This window comes from Plasmodium vivax, chromosome 11 (assembly GCF_000002415.2).
Source record: "Plasmodium vivax chromosome 11, whole genome shotgun sequence".
Taxonomy (NCBI): Eukaryota; Apicomplexa; class Aconoidasida; order Haemosporida; family Plasmodiidae; genus Plasmodium; species Plasmodium vivax.
Window position 1 is genome coordinate 1,929,042 of NC_009916.1, and position 14,658 is coordinate 1,943,699.

The following is a 14,658-nucleotide window of genomic DNA, read 5'->3' on the forward strand; positions in this document are numbered from 1 at the left end:
GTTAGCACCTCACAACAGCATTAGTGGGATTGCCCTTTTTTTTGTGTTTCTATTTGGTGGTCACCTTTGCTTGCTGCACTTTTGAGGCTACACTGACGGGTCCAAATAGCTGTAAAAAATGTATGAACAATTTGGATAAAAAAAAAAAAAAAAAAAAAGAGCTAGCCAGCTAGCAAGGTAACTACCCACACACTGCGCACCGTATTCCCTGAACGGTGAAGCCTAAAGTGCTGAACACGGCGTTGCATGCTTAACGTTGCGGTCGTGGGACACATAAACGCAAACGTTTGTGATAAAGTGTGAGGCCATGCAGTAGGAACAAATGCGGGCGAATAAACCGTATGCACATAGCAAACGGTGGGCTATTTTATGACTCCCTCAAATTAGGAAGTTGCATGTGCAGGAATGGTTTATAGTGGATGGTGTAGCACATGAGAATGGGGAGACGCATCTGCTTTGGCAACTTAACTGATTGTTGTGAGCGAAAGAGTGATCAAAATGCATATATTCGCACAACTATTCACGTGGGGGGAAAAATTGCCCCATTTGGCGATATTATCAATTTACACACGCACTCAAATGAGTTGCAATTTTGTAAGTGCTCCGTGTTCACGAGGGTTTGTTCAGCAGATACACATTAATGCCAAAAAAAAAAAAAAAAAAAATTAAGATCATGCTGTGCCAGGGTTCCTACTTTACCATTTGGTATACGTACAGGGGGAGTATGTTAATATGCTTACCGCCGATGAGCACTGCAGGCAACCGGGGAACCCCCATTGTAAATCCCAACCTAAAGGAAGCCAGAACAATCAAACGCATTCATCAAAGTAGGTATACAGCTAGTGCAGGGGAAAAAAATGAGGAAAGAGGAGTTGCTCATTTTTTATAAGGCACACACTTTCACAAAATGGCAAAACGTGGGAAGTTCTCCTCAATTGAGTAACCCCGGAAAGGAGAGATACAAACTACCGTGAGAGGCGTGGCCCCCCTTTGCAACAATGTAGAAACATGGGGGTAAATTCACAAACGGGGTAGGCATTAAAACGTACACGTGGGTGGTAAGTCTGCGTATCCTCTTGTACACACATGTAGGCGTGTGTGCTACGTATGCAATGTAGGCGCGTCGGTACGCAGGTGGGGGTACGCGCAGGTATGTACGTATGCAGCACATACGCACATGGGTACTTACACGGCCAAACGACTGTCGCTGTAACTGCCCAAAACGCAAAGGTGCCAGGTGCATGCCATTTCGATCAACGCGATGTTCTGATGGGTGTACCCTCTCACAAACGTATTATTTGCATATACACAAAAGGGGAGGGGAAATGCCAAATACACGTTAAAACGATCTGGCGAAGTCTCTATGGGGGTACTTCCCTTTGTCATACTTTTGCCAAATTGGCAAAACGCTGTACTTATTTTCATGGCCTTTTTATCTAGCGCTTTTTTTTTTTTTTTTTTTTTTTTCCTTCCTTGCATAGCATTCCTCTGTCAGGCAAATTAAAAAATATTTTTTTCCTTTCTCCTTTCACTTTTGAATTTTTGTTCGTTTCGTTCCTTTTTAATTTTTTTCACCGTGTTCATTCGTTATCCCTTTTGTTTCATTTGGAATTTTTTCTTCCCATTCGTCGTTCGTTTATGCGTTTTAGCGGTCATGTGTTTTTGCCCTTTCGCCCTTTTGCCTTTTCACCCTTTTGCGTTTCCCTTTTTTTGCCTGTTTTGCGTTTTTCCAGCTTTGTTCCCCCCCCCTTTCTGCGCGCCTCCCCTATAACCCCCTTCGTTCATCGTTTTACGCCGTTCCCAGCTTCCGCGCCCAATTTTTAAGTGCGTATTTTTTGGGCGCGTCGGACTTGGCTACTACAAAGATATACCTGCCGTGTTTTTCTTCACTTCATTGATGAATTAAAATTTTTGCATTTATTTTAGCGCTGCTTTGTGGCGAACGTTTGCTTCGTGAAGAGTTCCATGGGCAATTCGAAAAGTTGTGAGTTATGCGAATGGGCTTCGCGGGCATGAGTTTGCGTCGCTCGGGGCCCTGTACAGCATTTGAGAGAGTTCACGTGGGCGCATATGAACATGTGAAGATATACACATGCACGTGCGGATAAAGATACGCGCATGTAGCACTTGTTCGCGTGTGCTATATGTGCGCCGAGCAGCTACTGCCTTGTGTGCATAGCGTTTCAAGTGCAGGCCCGTACAGGGGTTGCAAAGGGGGGCGGCGATTTTGCCAAGTTGACGCAGGATATATATATAGTGGCAGCGATAGTCAGGTTATTCTCGTTTTACCCCGTTGGACACGTTTAAGTGCCGCCTACGTGCCGCCTACGTGCCGCCTACGTGCCGCCTACGTGCCGCTTACGTGCCGCTTACGTGCGTATGAAGGGACCTCTGGTTTGTTCCCGCCCCCCGTCCGCGTGTTAAGTGGCGAGCGAACGTGTCGTCGTATAGCCGCAGTACCTCCCGCGCAGCTGCCTCTTATCTGCCGCATACCCCCCCCGTAGTGCCGAAGGATGAGCGAGGCGAACAGAGGGGGTGGCCAGCAGGAGGGAGGGAAAAACGACGGCGCGGCGTTCAACACCACAGGAAAGGGTGGCGGTATGTACCAAGCAAGTCCAAACGAGGGGAACAAGTACCTGTACAATAACGCCAATTATGGAGGGTATGGCGCTCCAGGAAGTGGTTTAAGCAGTCTGCAAAATTTTGGCGCGTTGAATAGTCCCCACAGTGGCTATCCAAATGGTTACCAAAATGGCTATCAAAATGGCTATCAAAGTGGCTACCCGGGTGGGGGGTACCAAAATATGGCCTACCAAATGGGTGGGAACCCAAGTGGAAGTTACTCAAATTTCCAGAGCGGAAACTACGCCTATAGTAAGAATGAGAATTATTTCTCAAATTTTAACCCCAGTGGGGATAGCACTAGTTACAGTCAGGCGAAGGATTGTGGTAACGCTAAGGAGGTGCCCGAAGAGGAGGCGAAGAAGAATGATAAGCAGACGGACCCACCAGGTGGCAACCCAAATAACGATGACAAGTATGTAGAGATGTACATCAACAAGGTGAAGGAGATTTACTACTTCCACGTGTTTTACCATTATCTAAAATTAGGCTACCCAGAAAAGGAAGCCTCCATGGAATCGAAAAAATACATTTTCATAACGTTGAGCAGATACTTCCTCTTAGTGAAGAATGCCATCTTGTCATCAGCAGAATCGATTAAGCAGATAAATAATTGTGTGTCTTCAAATTTGGGCTACTATCAACAGCAGACAAACCTGCAGGAGTTTTTACTCAATCAGCAGGCTAATTTACAGAGCATGAATTTGGGTACGTTAAACATTGGGAATATTAATTTGCCTTTGAGTGATCATGAGAAGTTGGGCGATCTGTCTAAGCTAAATTGTGGTGAGGCTGGGAGTGGGCAACCCCGGGTGGGTGAAGCACCACAGGGGAGTACCCCCCCGAACAGTACCCTTCAGGCGAATGACTCGACGGACGTGCAAAGTGGGAACAACCAAAATAATGTGTACAATTTTAAGGCGGAAAAAATTAACAATATGATAGACTCAATCGAAGAAATGAAGAAGCTAAGCAAAAATAAAAAAATGAATAAATACACTTATGATGAGCATACCAGCGGGGTAGGTGGAGAGGCCAACAACGGCATGATTAACGCCGGCAAGAATTGCAAAGACTATTCGTTTAGCAATAATGAGGAGGCGAAAAAGAAAATTAGCTTTTCCCTGAGTAAGTCAAAAAATAAATTATTTCAAATGTATAACAGAGGTGGGAATGACCCTAGTCGGAGGACTGCCGGTGAGGAAGCTGGTGAGGGTGGCCTCTTCACTGATGAAGGTAGGAACAACGATCGGAAGGTGCAGGGTGGTAGTATGTATCCCCCCGCTGCGGTTATGATGAAGGGCCCAAGTCAAGTTGCAGGGAATAACTTTGTCAGTGTATTTCCGTATGATCAGCAGCGCAGTCGTAATGATGGGGGGGGTGATCCCACTGGCGGGAGTGACTTCCCCGAGAGGGCTCAAATGAAAGGGGGCCCCGGGGGGTATGCGAACCGAGCAAGGGAAAGTAACGCACATGACGGGTTTAACCACGACGGGGTGGGCAGTTACGCAGGTGGAGAGCACGTAAAGGGAAGCAGCAATGGTTTTCACCTGAGCAGTCAAGCGGTGAAGGCGAACGATGAAGGTGTGGCGAATAGCAAGTACAAAAGGAATGGTGCGTCAGGTTTTGGCAATGTTAGTTACGCTTCTTATGGTGGCGAGAGGGAGTCTCATTTGTTCCCAAACGGGATGCATATCAAAGGCGCTTATGACGCGAGCGGCAATCGCCTTGGCCGGATGGGTCACCGGGGAGGGACCGGCAAGGAGCAGTTCGTGCCAGGCGCTAAGCAGAGGTATGACGGGAAGCACACGGCGGGCGATGAAGGCAGCGACGTGGAGGAGCGGCAGCAACTTGCGCAAATGGCGCAGCAAGGGAGGGACGGCTGCTTTTATAAAGATGTAGGCGGCAGGAAGGACGCTACTGACAGGTACAGAGTGCAGAAGGAGGGCATTCGGGAGGGCGAGGACCTGGACAGGGGCAATCGGGGCGTCCATAACGAGGGGGACTACGATGGGGACTACGCCGCGGATAACCTCAGCAGTGGCCTTCTCAGCGGGGGTAGCAGGTTTCCCCAGGTTGCGAGGGGGCACAGGACTTCCGCGGAGGAGGAACCCCCCGACGGACTGAAAAAGTGTGACACCTTTAAGATTTACATAAACAACATACAGGAGGAGTTCAAGGAGGAATGCAAGAACGCCGATTTTGCGAAGATCCTGAAGGAGTTCATTAGCAGGCTAGTAGCTTGGAACAGGAAGAGAGCCACGAACACGAGGTTTTGGAGGTTCAACGTGATGCCAACGAAGGAGGATATCTTCGCCATGGACATGCTCTTCTTCACGCGCAGAAGTAATTCTTTTTTTTTTTTTTTTTTTTTTTTTCGCGCGTTGGAGGGAGTTGGAGCGGCGGTGGGGCCGAGCAACCTGTGCGACCCGTCCAGCGTTCTACCGCTCCATGTTGTGTTGCTCCACTTTGCTGCTCCACTTTGCTGCTCCACTTTGCTGCTAACCACTTTGCTGCTCCACTTTGCTGCTAACCACTTTGCTTCGCCCCCCCTGCAGAAGGCAAAAAGCGGTACGCGGCGAACGACGAGGACAACGACATGGAGTACGGCCTCAACTTCAGCGACAAGAAGAAGAAGCTAAGCGCGGAGGAAATCGAGAGCAGGGATAGGCGGCTGGAAAAGTATGGGGATGTCTCCAAGGGGAGGAAGAACGAGCAGGCGGACAGCTCATTTTACCTTGATTACAGCGGAGCGCACGATGGGGATCACAGTGACTACAACACGCTGGAGAAGCTGCTCGACAAGTACAATTTCTCCAGCTGCTATAAGAATAAGAATTTTGTGGGGCTGTGCAAGAGCATTCAGAAGTTTTTTTTCAGGCTGACGTCTCTCCCGGAGCGGAAAAATGTAATGGCGTAGTTGGAGGGGGGGAGGCCCGTCTACCAGATTGGCCCCCCCGTATTGCCTTGTACATGCCGATGCGTTGTATAGTCTCGTTTAGCTATTATTTTCTCCTTGCGTTACCGCTTCACCGCCGCTGCACCGCTTCCCTCCCACAGGTGAGAAGCTTCTCCGTGATAAAGTGCACCTACGCGTACGTGCTGCACAAGTACAACCAGGATAGGAACTACAAGTACATCAACGAGCAGTTCAGGTCCATGCGCCAAGACATGAACATCCAAAACATTTTCCACGACGACGTCGTCAACATATATGAGACGAACATCAGGATCTGCATCGTGAATAATGACCTTTTCCAGTTCCTGCAGTGCATCAACAAGCTCTTCGAGTTGTACCAGCGGCTGAACATAAAGAAGTCCAAGGTAGGCGGGGCCTCGGTTGGGCTGCCGGGTGGTCGATCGTCATCCGATAACCCGTGGCTTTACCGCGTCTCCTCACCGCCAACCGGCAGCTTTACCGCCTATCCCCTCACCACTTCCCATCCACTTCCCTGCACCACTTCCCCTCACCGCGCAGGTCGAATTCCTGTGCTACAAGCTGATCTACCTGACCCTCCAGAACATGCACCAGGAGTTCCTCGTGGAATACCTAACGCTGAGCGACGAGGAGAAGAGCCACGAAAACGTGCAGCTCTGCTACTACCTCAACGAGTGCATCAAAAACAAAATGTATTTAGTAAACATCAATATGGTGTCCCCCCTAGACGACGAAGCGAACCATTTGTACATCTATAAGAGAGTGTTCATCAACGAGCACATTTTGACGTACCTGCCTAGCCTCATGGGGTTGAGTGAGAATAGGGATTTGAACGTCAATATGAATTTGCTAATCCAGTTCGTGAAAGAGCACAGTGAGGTGAAGACTGAGGAGGTGGCGGAATGTTCTGAAGGTGGTGCAGGCGCGAAGAGGGACGCTGTAAGGATGCCCTATCTGACCAACTACCTGATCGTTTTGTTCCTGCCCAAGTACCGGCTCCTGGCACTCATAAATATATGCATGTAAGGGGTGTGACGCCTCTGTGGAGGGTTTCCACCGTGAGCCCTTGCCCATTTGCATGATTCTTTTAAGCATATGAATGAACCGTTTAAGCGTATGCATGAGCAGCTTCCTCATTGTTGCCCGTCACTACCATATGGCTACCACCATTTGTTTGCCTCTTTCCCCCGCCCCTCTCCAGGACCAGCATCAAGGTCGGCCTGCCCACCCTGACGAAGCTGCTGAACTTCCAGAACGACGAAACGTGTCTCAGCTTCCTCGAAGAGGTAAACACGATTATGAAAAATAACGAAGTGATAAGCAAGCCCTCCCTGGACAACCTGATGAAGTCCCCCCTTTTGAAGAATAAGTACATTAATCATATCAGGTGAGGAGAAGTGGCGCGGAATGGAATGCACTATACCCCTGCGTGGGGGTGTCCCTTTTATTTTTTATTTATTTTTTTTTTTTTTTTTTTTTTTTATTGTCATTGTGGAAGTGCACTGAGTATGCCCCCCAGGTGTGCCATTCGCGTTCGTGGCAGTTTCTTCTCCCCGGTTAGCCCGTTTCATTTTTTTTTTTTTTTAGTGTATGTGTTGTATGTATAAGTACACGTATATGTATGCCTATACCCATACGTATGTGTATACCTATACGTATGTGTGTAGTTCGCCCCGCACACGTGCATACCGCACACGCGGCGAGTGGTCATGCACCAACGCAGTTAAGCGGAGTGACTTGTTTTGCCCCCCCGCCCAGTCGCCGAGGGCACCGCGGGGCGCGTGCAGCTAAGGATTTGGAGATGCGCAAGGTGTGCAAGGTGCGCAAGAAGCGCAAGAAGCGTTTATGGCGCCGATTAAGTCACAAAGGGTAGAAGAGGGAAACGCGCAAAATTAAAAAATAAAAAAAAAAAAAAAAAAAGGGAATGCTCCGTTAATCTGCACGCAGAGAAGTTCCTCTACGAGTAGGGGTAACCCCTTCGTGCGAATCTCGAGCAAACGGATGGCCCCCTTCTCCGCGCCGCTCCTTCTACCCCGCTTCCAATTCTTGATGGGGCAAGCCCCTTTCCCGCACGACGTGCAGCGGAATTGCATACACGGGGTGCATTTGTCGTAGGGCCAAGCCCCCCCCGCCGTCTGATCCGTGCAGGTTGTCTATCAAGCTTAGCGCGGCGAGGCCGAAGAAGGTGTGGCAAATGTCGGGCAGGCAATCTGGATTGTCACTTATGCCGCCATTATCTAAGTCCTGGCAGAGAAGGATGTAATTTTTTAAGGCATCTTTATTTACCCATTTGTATTTTCCCAACAGAATTAATGAGGAGAAGATCCACCATGAGTAGCATGTGTCTGTTAATTTTTCTGCACGTCCATTGAACCCTCCATTATTTGTTTGCCGTAAACTTAGCCACTCTCCTATTTTTTTTTCATTAATTAGGTGCATTTTTTTAATTAAAAATAGAGTTGCCACTGCACAGAAGACGCTGGCAGCATGGGGTTCATTTCCACTGGTCCAGGAGAATCCATTTTGGCAAATGGCATAATTGGTTAAAATGTACGAAGCAATTTTTTCCGTTGACACTTGGCTGAGTTGGTTTAGGATTGTTAGGCAGCTGACTGCGCTGTATACAAAGCGGGTGTCGACTTCCCCCCAAATGTCCCCCTTAAAGGAGCCGTCTTCATTGAGCAGGGTCAGGATATATTCCGTGGTGCTCTCTGTTATGCTCTTTTTCTTTGGTGGGTTGTTACCTCCATTGGTGGAATCCCCCCCCTGATGGAGATACGGGTTGAACCCGTCAAACGAATGGTTAAGCAGGAGGAGAGACAAAATCGCGTGGTGAGTTGACACAACATGAGAGTCATATTTTGTGTTGTTCCCAAAGCCCCCATCGGCATTCTGGCACTGCAAAATGAAGTGGATGAATTCCTCCCTTTTCTCAATTTGGTGGGACAGAATTTTGCAAGAGCAGATGTAGTAGAACACGCCGCACATCTTCAGCGTTTCGTTGAATATGAGTTCTTCTGCGTTTGCAGCGGCGGTGTAGGTGGTCAGGTAGCTTACGTGTTTGCCTTTTACGAACTTGATTGCGGCCATCTTTTGCTTCGCCGGGGGGTTACGCGGTGAGGGGGCGGGGCGACATGCGCGTACGCAAGGGCGAAGTTATGTTTCTCAATTTGTTGCGTTTCCTTTTTTCTCTTTTTTTGGGCGGCCCTTCTCACCTCGCCATTCCGTGCATTCGATTGCGGCGGAGAAGGGGAAACGCTCGGGAGGCCTCAAATTTTCGGGGAAATGTCGCAATGTAGTGGAGGGGGGGGGCCTATCCACAGCTGCTTCGTTGAGGCGGGATAACAGATCAGCGTGCGGATTGGCTCGAAATGTGGCGATAACGTTGTAGGGGTGGGCACTAAAATGGGCACTCGAGCACTCCAAATGGCATGTGTGGGGATGTACGCACACGGAGATGCCCCCAGTTGAACCCACGGTGCGGTGAAGAACCTTTTCAGCTGCACGACCCCACCGCCCATATTTAAAGAGGACCCGCACATGGGTGGATGGGATGGCTAGCTTGCGGCTGCGTTCGTTGGTGCTAAAAGGCCCAGGGGGGGAGCGGCTACCCATTTGATTTTTTTTTTTTTTAAGCGAAATTGTGCGAGTTAAAGGGGACCTTATGGTTAGTAATTTACCGCATGTGTTAGTAAGTGGGAAGTTCGCTAGAGCGACTTTGTTGTACTTCTCCTTTTTCGCGGTTTTTTTTTTTTTTTTTTTTTTTGTGCACGGGGGAAGAGATACATTTTGGAAGAGTTGCTTCGGCACATCATTTCGCGACGGCAGTTTTGTGGCAATCGGTAAGCGGCACGCGGAACAAACCACGCGCGCATGGCAGACGCGAGAGAAATGAGGAGAAAAATGAAAGGCAGCCAAAACGGAAATGTTCAAATTATTTTTGCGGAAGGGACACGACGCCTTGGCAGTGCTTGTCCTTTTGTCCCTATTTGTGAAGGGGAGCTCAGATGCGGTGGTCAGCGCCTTGAGTAGGTTTCGCAGAAGGGATGGAGGAGCGACCCATCGTTGGTGTAAACCCGTTCAGCAGTCCTTCCTGACGAGTGGGGGCCACACTAGAAAATCGATCTTTAGGACTTCCAGTCGAAAGCAAAACAAAGTGAAGACATTTCGACTGATGGGAAGCAACGTGTTCGCCAACAAAAATGTAGAGTTAGAGAATTACCGGAACATCGGCATCATCGCACATATAGATGCAGGAAAAACGACGACGACGGAGAGGATACTATACTACACAAATGTTATTAAAAAAATAGGGGAAGTACACGAGGGGATGTCAACGATGGATTATCTAGACATAGAAAGGGAGAAGGGAATAACCATCAACGCTGCGGTGACTACTTGCTACTGGAATGGGAGTGAAAAAAATTTAGGAGATTACAGAATTAACATAATTGATACTCCAGGGCATGTAGATTTCACAGCGGAGGTGGAAAAAAGTTTACGGGTTCTTGACGGTGGTGTGGTTGTGTTTGATAGTAGCGAAGGGGTGGAATCTCAGTCGGAGACTGTCTGGAAGCAAGCCAACAGGTATAATATTAGCCGAATTATATTTCTCAATAAATTGGACAAAGTGGGGGCCAATTTCGAGTCCTGCATAGAAGAAATAAAAAGAAAATTAAATAAAAAGATACTCATTCTGTTTGTGCCCGTTTTTGAAATGACCAATTTTGTTAGCACAATTGACATTTTAAGGGAACAAATGATTGTATATAAAAATGCACACGAATTTGTGTATGAAAATATTCCAAAGAGTCATTATGATACATTTTTAAAATATAAAAATATGCTGTTTGAGCAAATCGCTGAGAAGTTTAACTCCTTTTTGGACGTCTACTTGAGTGATAAGCCTATCAAAGTGGAAGAGGTGGAGCAGTACATTCGGAAGTTGGTCGTGGAGGAAAAATACAACGTTGTTATGTGCGGCTCTGCTTTGAAAAATAAGAACGTACATATGCTGCTGGACTCGGTCGTGAAGTATCTGCCCTCTCCAATTGATTCGATACAGAATTATAAGAAGCAGGTCATTTTCAAGCATGATGTTAATAAGCGGGGGGAGAAGATATCCCCCCTTCAGCTTCCCACCGCGGGGGGGAAGCAGCAGTTTGGTGCGGCCACGAGGGAGGGGGGCACTCCAGGTGGGGAGGTCACTCCTGGTGGGGGAGCCGCTCCTAGTGGGGGAGCCACTTCCGATAAGGGGACACACCTGCAGGTTACCTCCTGCAGCGTGGCGAAGCCGAATGATCAAATGTCGGAAGAACTAAACCACCTGAACATAAAAAATTTCAAGAGGAAAGTAGTCGCGCTGATTTACAAAATTATGAATGACCAGCATTTGGGAAATATAAATTACGTGCGCATTTACGAAGGGCAAATAAATAGGGGAGATTACCTCTATAACAACAGAACGAAGAGGAGTGAAAAAATTTCGAAAATATTTTTCATACACTCCAGTGAAAAGTACGAACTGGAAAATGCGCGAGCAGGGGATATCGTAGGCCTCGTTGGATTGAAGGACACGCAAATTGGAGACACGTTAAGCAGCACTTTCCTCAGGGCGGAATTAAAAAAAATTAAAGAAATTCCCCCGATTATCAGCTTCTATATTTACAATAAAAATAAAAATGAATACGAAAAGTTAATTAACGCGTTGATGAAGATTAAGAAGGAGGACCATTCCTTCTTTTACCACATCAATCCGGACACGAAAGATTTGCTAATCAGTGGCGTGGGGGAACTCCACTTGCAAATTATTATTAACAAAATTGAGAAGGATTTTAATATCCCCATCATTTATGGGCAGCCGCAAATTTCCTACAAGGAAACCTTCGTTGAAAACGTCGAGGCCAGGGGCAAGTACATCAAGCAGTCAGGCGGGCGGGGGCAGTATGGGGACGTCCACATTAAGATCGAGCCGATGTACAGCTACCAGGAGGAGGAAGGGGAAGAAGCAGACGAAGGGGGAGGAAGCGGAGAAAGCGGAGAAAGCGGAGAAAGCGGCAACGGGGAGAGGCATAACGATGAGCAGAACTCCAAACAGGCGGAAGATCGAAGCGGTGAACAGGACGCAGACAGAAACAGCATGAACATTGACACGTCCGAAGTGAACAATAATATTATTATAAAGAACGAAATAACCTGTGGGGCCATTCCCTCGGCGTACTTCGACGCGATCTATACGGGGATACGGGAGCAGTGCAACTTGGGCGTTCTCTCAAACTCGCCACTGATAAATATTATTGTGAGGATCGTGGACGGGTCGTTCCACCCCGTCGACAGCAACGAGCATGCGTTCAAGTTGGCTGCGGGGATCGCCATTCGGGAGGCTGCGCGGAAGACGTCCGTTCGGCTGCTCGAGCCGATGATGAACGTAGGGAGGCGGTGATGTGGTGAAGCGGCGAAGCGGCGGAGCGGTCGACGTATGCACGGCTCCAACGCAACGCCATCCACATGGAACCGCATACACGTGGAACCGCTTACCCGTGGAACCGCTTACCCGTGGAACCGCTTACCCGTGGAACCGCTTACCCATGGAACCGCTCACACATTTGCGCGCGCCCCTCTCCCCCTTTGCAGCTCAACGTGTCCGTGCCCACTGAGTACCTGGGAGACGTCATCAGCGACTTGGTTAAAAAGAGGGGCAAAATACAGCACATCGATGAAAGTAAGAATTTGCGAGCGACAAGCGCGCGACAGTGCTTCGCATTGGATGGCGCAAGTTACGTTCGTGCGTCATGGCGAGGGTGAAATTTACTACATGCGCGTCCCTTTGCGCATACCCCTTTTATGCACACCCAAATCAGGCGATGAATACACCAAGGAAATAGTCGCGAGAGCACCCATGGCTTCCATCCTTTCCTACGTTAGCGACTTGCGGAAAATAACCAAGGGGCGAGGTTATAATTTTTGCATTTAAAACGTTTTCGTGTCTCGCGTCTGAATGGGAGCAAATGGGTAGTAGACTTCTCTGCGCCAGGCGAAATGGTGTATCATTGCGCACTGTAATTTTTTTTTTTCGCCCCGCAGGAAATTACACCATGACGCTTCACAAGTACGCCCTGGTGCCGCAGTACATCCAGGAGCAAATTTTGCAGAAGAAGGAGTGAGGAGGAGAAGCGGTGAGGAGGAGAAGCGGTGAGGAGGAGAAGCGGTGAGGAGGAGAAGCGGTGAGGAGGAGAAGCGGTGAGGAGGAGAAGCGGTGAGGAGGAGAAGCGGTGAGGAGGAGAAGCGGTGAGGAGGAGAAGCGGTGAGGAGGAGAAGCGGTGAGAAGGCGAAGTGGTGACGTGGAGAATTACCGCGATGCCGAAGTGGTAACGTGGTGTAACATGATCGCCCTTAATTTTTAAGTTGACAAGCGAAACACTCTCCATTTTAAATTTTGGCTTTTTTTTTTTTTTTTTTTTGAAGTTATTTCGAAAAAAAATATGAACAGTTCATATTTTTTTTTTTTTTTTTGTTTACAAATATTTTTCCGTTGTTTTTAGCTTTTCTCGTTTTGTCTTTTTGCCTGGCTTCCTTTTTTTCTCCATTCATTATACGAAATGGGAACGAAGGACGTGTGTTCCTCCCAGTTTGAAAGTAAACGTTCATTCGTTTTACCTTTTTTAGCAGTGTTACGTTTTAGGTCAATTTGATTGGCACATGCTGGGACGAAATTGGGAAAAATCGCGCGCAAAAAAAAGGAGTCGATTTTCATCCTTTTAGCAAAATGTAGGGTTTGTTCAGAGTGCTTATTTCACTGCGATTTTGTTTCCCCGGTTGGGACGCTAGTGGGTACGCCCGTGGAGACTCCCCTTTTGGGGGAACTATTCCATGTGCGCCTTGCGCAGATTGGCTATGCCACATGGGGTGCTAAGCAAAAAGTTCGTTTGTGTCAATTTTGTGGGAGCGCTTTTCCGGTTGGCATGCTACGCTGTGAGGAGCTCCCGGGTGTGTAAGGGGTGGTAACCCGTTTGGCCATTTGGTAAAGGGTAAGAAAAGGAAGTGGGTCACCCTACACTTAGGTGCATATATACGTAGGTAATTTTTTTTCACCAAATGGTGTGAAGAACAGTTTATTGGAGTCCTTTCCCAGGTTCTGTCTCCCAATCCGCTTCCTCCCCGTGGGGGCTATTTCGCATAACTCTCCGTTTACCACCAAATGATCAGTTACAGCGTCACATGACCAGCCTCATACATATGGTTGAACCGATCCAAAGTGAGCAAATAATGGTCGACAATTTTTTCAATCTTCCTTTTGTCTTCCTCCCGTATGTCCTTCGTTTGGTAATAATATTTAACCTTCTTAATGTTATTCAAAAATATGGAGTAATAAACCCCATAATGTTTAAAGTACGTAAATAGTTTGAGCAAAACTGTGGGGGAAAATAAATTAAAGTTATTAACTGCAAGGGAGTATTGAATAATTTTGTTCAGCCGCGTACATTCAAATAGTATGTCTTCCAGTAGATCTTTCCTCAGTTTCGTTTCTCCATCGATTTGATTAAATATTTCTAATTCGCGCTGATACATTTCCTTATTATCAACGGAAGATTTTAGCGTTTCCACGATTTGGGGATTTCCAAAAAAGTCTATGTACTTCATTACATGCAGCTTGAAGAAGGCGTCAAAGTCGTTTCTCCTTTCGTAAATGAAAGAGCATATTTCTTTGTTCTTCACGTTGGAGGTGAAGATCTCCACATTTTTGATGTAATTGTGGGATGCTAGACAGGCCTTTAAAAGAAGGGCAATATTTAGGGGCGTGCTTTTATCCCTATCCACGTCGAAGATGGTCAAGTGGGAAAGGGTGTAAATGTATTGCTGCAAAATGTTTTCATCTTTTTCGTCCTCATGGTTTGTGATGGATGCCTCGCCATTTTTTGAAGAGGTCTGTTCTACGTTTCGGTTCGCATGCAGGGGTTGATTGGAGAGATATTCTGCACTTCTCGTTGGTCTTTTACATATGGGCACCTTCCTTTTGTAATTTACGTTCACTCCGTTGAGTAGATCCACGAAGAGCATTTTCTTACACAGGGCCACTGTAAGGGAGAGCCCCAACCATG

At 47.6% G+C, this 14,658-nt stretch overlaps 4 protein-coding genes across 4 annotated transcripts, besides 29 other annotated features; 2 read left to right on the plus strand and 2 right to left on the minus strand.

The window, feature by feature from the left end:
• Positions 1 to 126: 126 nt before the first annotated feature.
• Positions 127 to 181: a microsatellite.
• A 1,639-nt stretch (positions 182 to 1,820) lies between these two features.
• Positions 1,821 to 1,866: a microsatellite.
• A 647-nt stretch (positions 1,867 to 2,513) lies between these two features.
• PVX_113295 (hypothetical protein, conserved) lies at positions 2,514 to 6,951 on the plus strand (the record flags this gene model as incomplete). The annotated part of the gene is made up of 5 exons (XM_001616001.1): positions 2,514 to 4,968; positions 5,181 to 5,530; positions 5,683 to 5,946; positions 6,101 to 6,582; positions 6,762 to 6,951. The coding sequence occupies 5 exons, from the start codon at positions 2,514 to 2,516 to the stop codon at positions 6,949 to 6,951; spliced, it is 3,741 nt and encodes a 1,246-aa protein (XP_001616051.1).
• Positions 2,813 to 2,841: a microsatellite.
• Positions 3,403 to 3,433: a microsatellite.
• Positions 3,659 to 3,684: a microsatellite.
• Positions 3,805 to 3,830: a microsatellite.
• Positions 4,047 to 4,092: a microsatellite.
• Positions 4,552 to 4,579: a microsatellite.
• Positions 4,652 to 4,683: a microsatellite.
• Positions 4,890 to 4,923: a microsatellite.
• Positions 5,205 to 5,257: a microsatellite.
• Positions 5,660 to 5,685: a microsatellite.
• Positions 5,873 to 5,897: a microsatellite.
• Positions 6,770 to 6,793: a microsatellite.
• A 637-nt stretch (positions 6,952 to 7,588) lies between the features above and the next one.
• Positions 7,589 to 8,650, minus strand: PVX_113290 (geranylgeranyltransferase, putative; the record flags this gene model as incomplete). The annotated part of the gene is made up of 1 exon (XM_001616000.1): positions 7,589 to 8,650. One exon carries the CDS (start codon positions 8,648 to 8,650, stop codon positions 7,589 to 7,591), a length of 1,062 nt encoding a protein of 353 aa, XP_001616050.1.
• Positions 7,913 to 7,952: a microsatellite.
• A 136-nt stretch (positions 8,651 to 8,786) lies between the features above and the next one.
• Positions 8,787 to 8,813: a microsatellite.
• Positions 8,814 to 9,156: 343 nt separating this feature from the next.
• Positions 9,157 to 9,184: a microsatellite.
• Positions 9,185 to 9,326: 142 nt separating this feature from the next.
• PVX_113285 (elongation factor G, putative) lies at positions 9,327 to 12,723 on the plus strand (the record flags this gene model as incomplete). Its single annotated transcript, XM_001615999.1, has 4 exons — positions 9,327 to 11,987; positions 12,194 to 12,281; positions 12,421 to 12,513; positions 12,644 to 12,723. The coding sequence occupies exons 1-4, from the start codon at positions 9,486 to 9,488 to the stop codon at positions 12,721 to 12,723; spliced, it is 2,763 nt and encodes a 920-aa protein (XP_001616049.1). The 5' UTR covers positions 9,327 to 9,485.
• Positions 9,946 to 9,977: a microsatellite.
• Positions 10,582 to 10,618: a microsatellite.
• Positions 11,007 to 11,053: a microsatellite.
• Positions 11,078 to 11,196: a microsatellite.
• Positions 11,381 to 11,400: a microsatellite.
• Positions 11,644 to 11,677: a microsatellite.
• Positions 12,628 to 12,647: a microsatellite.
• Positions 12,724 to 13,117: 394 nt separating the features above from the next.
• Positions 13,118 to 13,149: a microsatellite.
• A 307-nt stretch (positions 13,150 to 13,456) lies between these two features.
• Positions 13,457 to 13,489: a microsatellite.
• Positions 13,490 to 13,765: 276 nt separating this feature from the next.
• Positions 13,766 to 14,617, minus strand: PVX_113280 (hypothetical protein, conserved; the record flags this gene model as incomplete). The annotated part of the gene is made up of 1 exon (XM_001615998.1): positions 13,766 to 14,617. One exon carries the CDS (start codon positions 14,615 to 14,617, stop codon positions 13,766 to 13,768), a length of 852 nt encoding a protein of 283 aa, XP_001616048.1.
• Positions 13,883 to 13,911: a microsatellite.
• Positions 14,282 to 14,383: a microsatellite.
• Positions 14,551 to 14,576: a microsatellite.
• Positions 14,618 to 14,658: the final 41 nt, after the last annotated feature.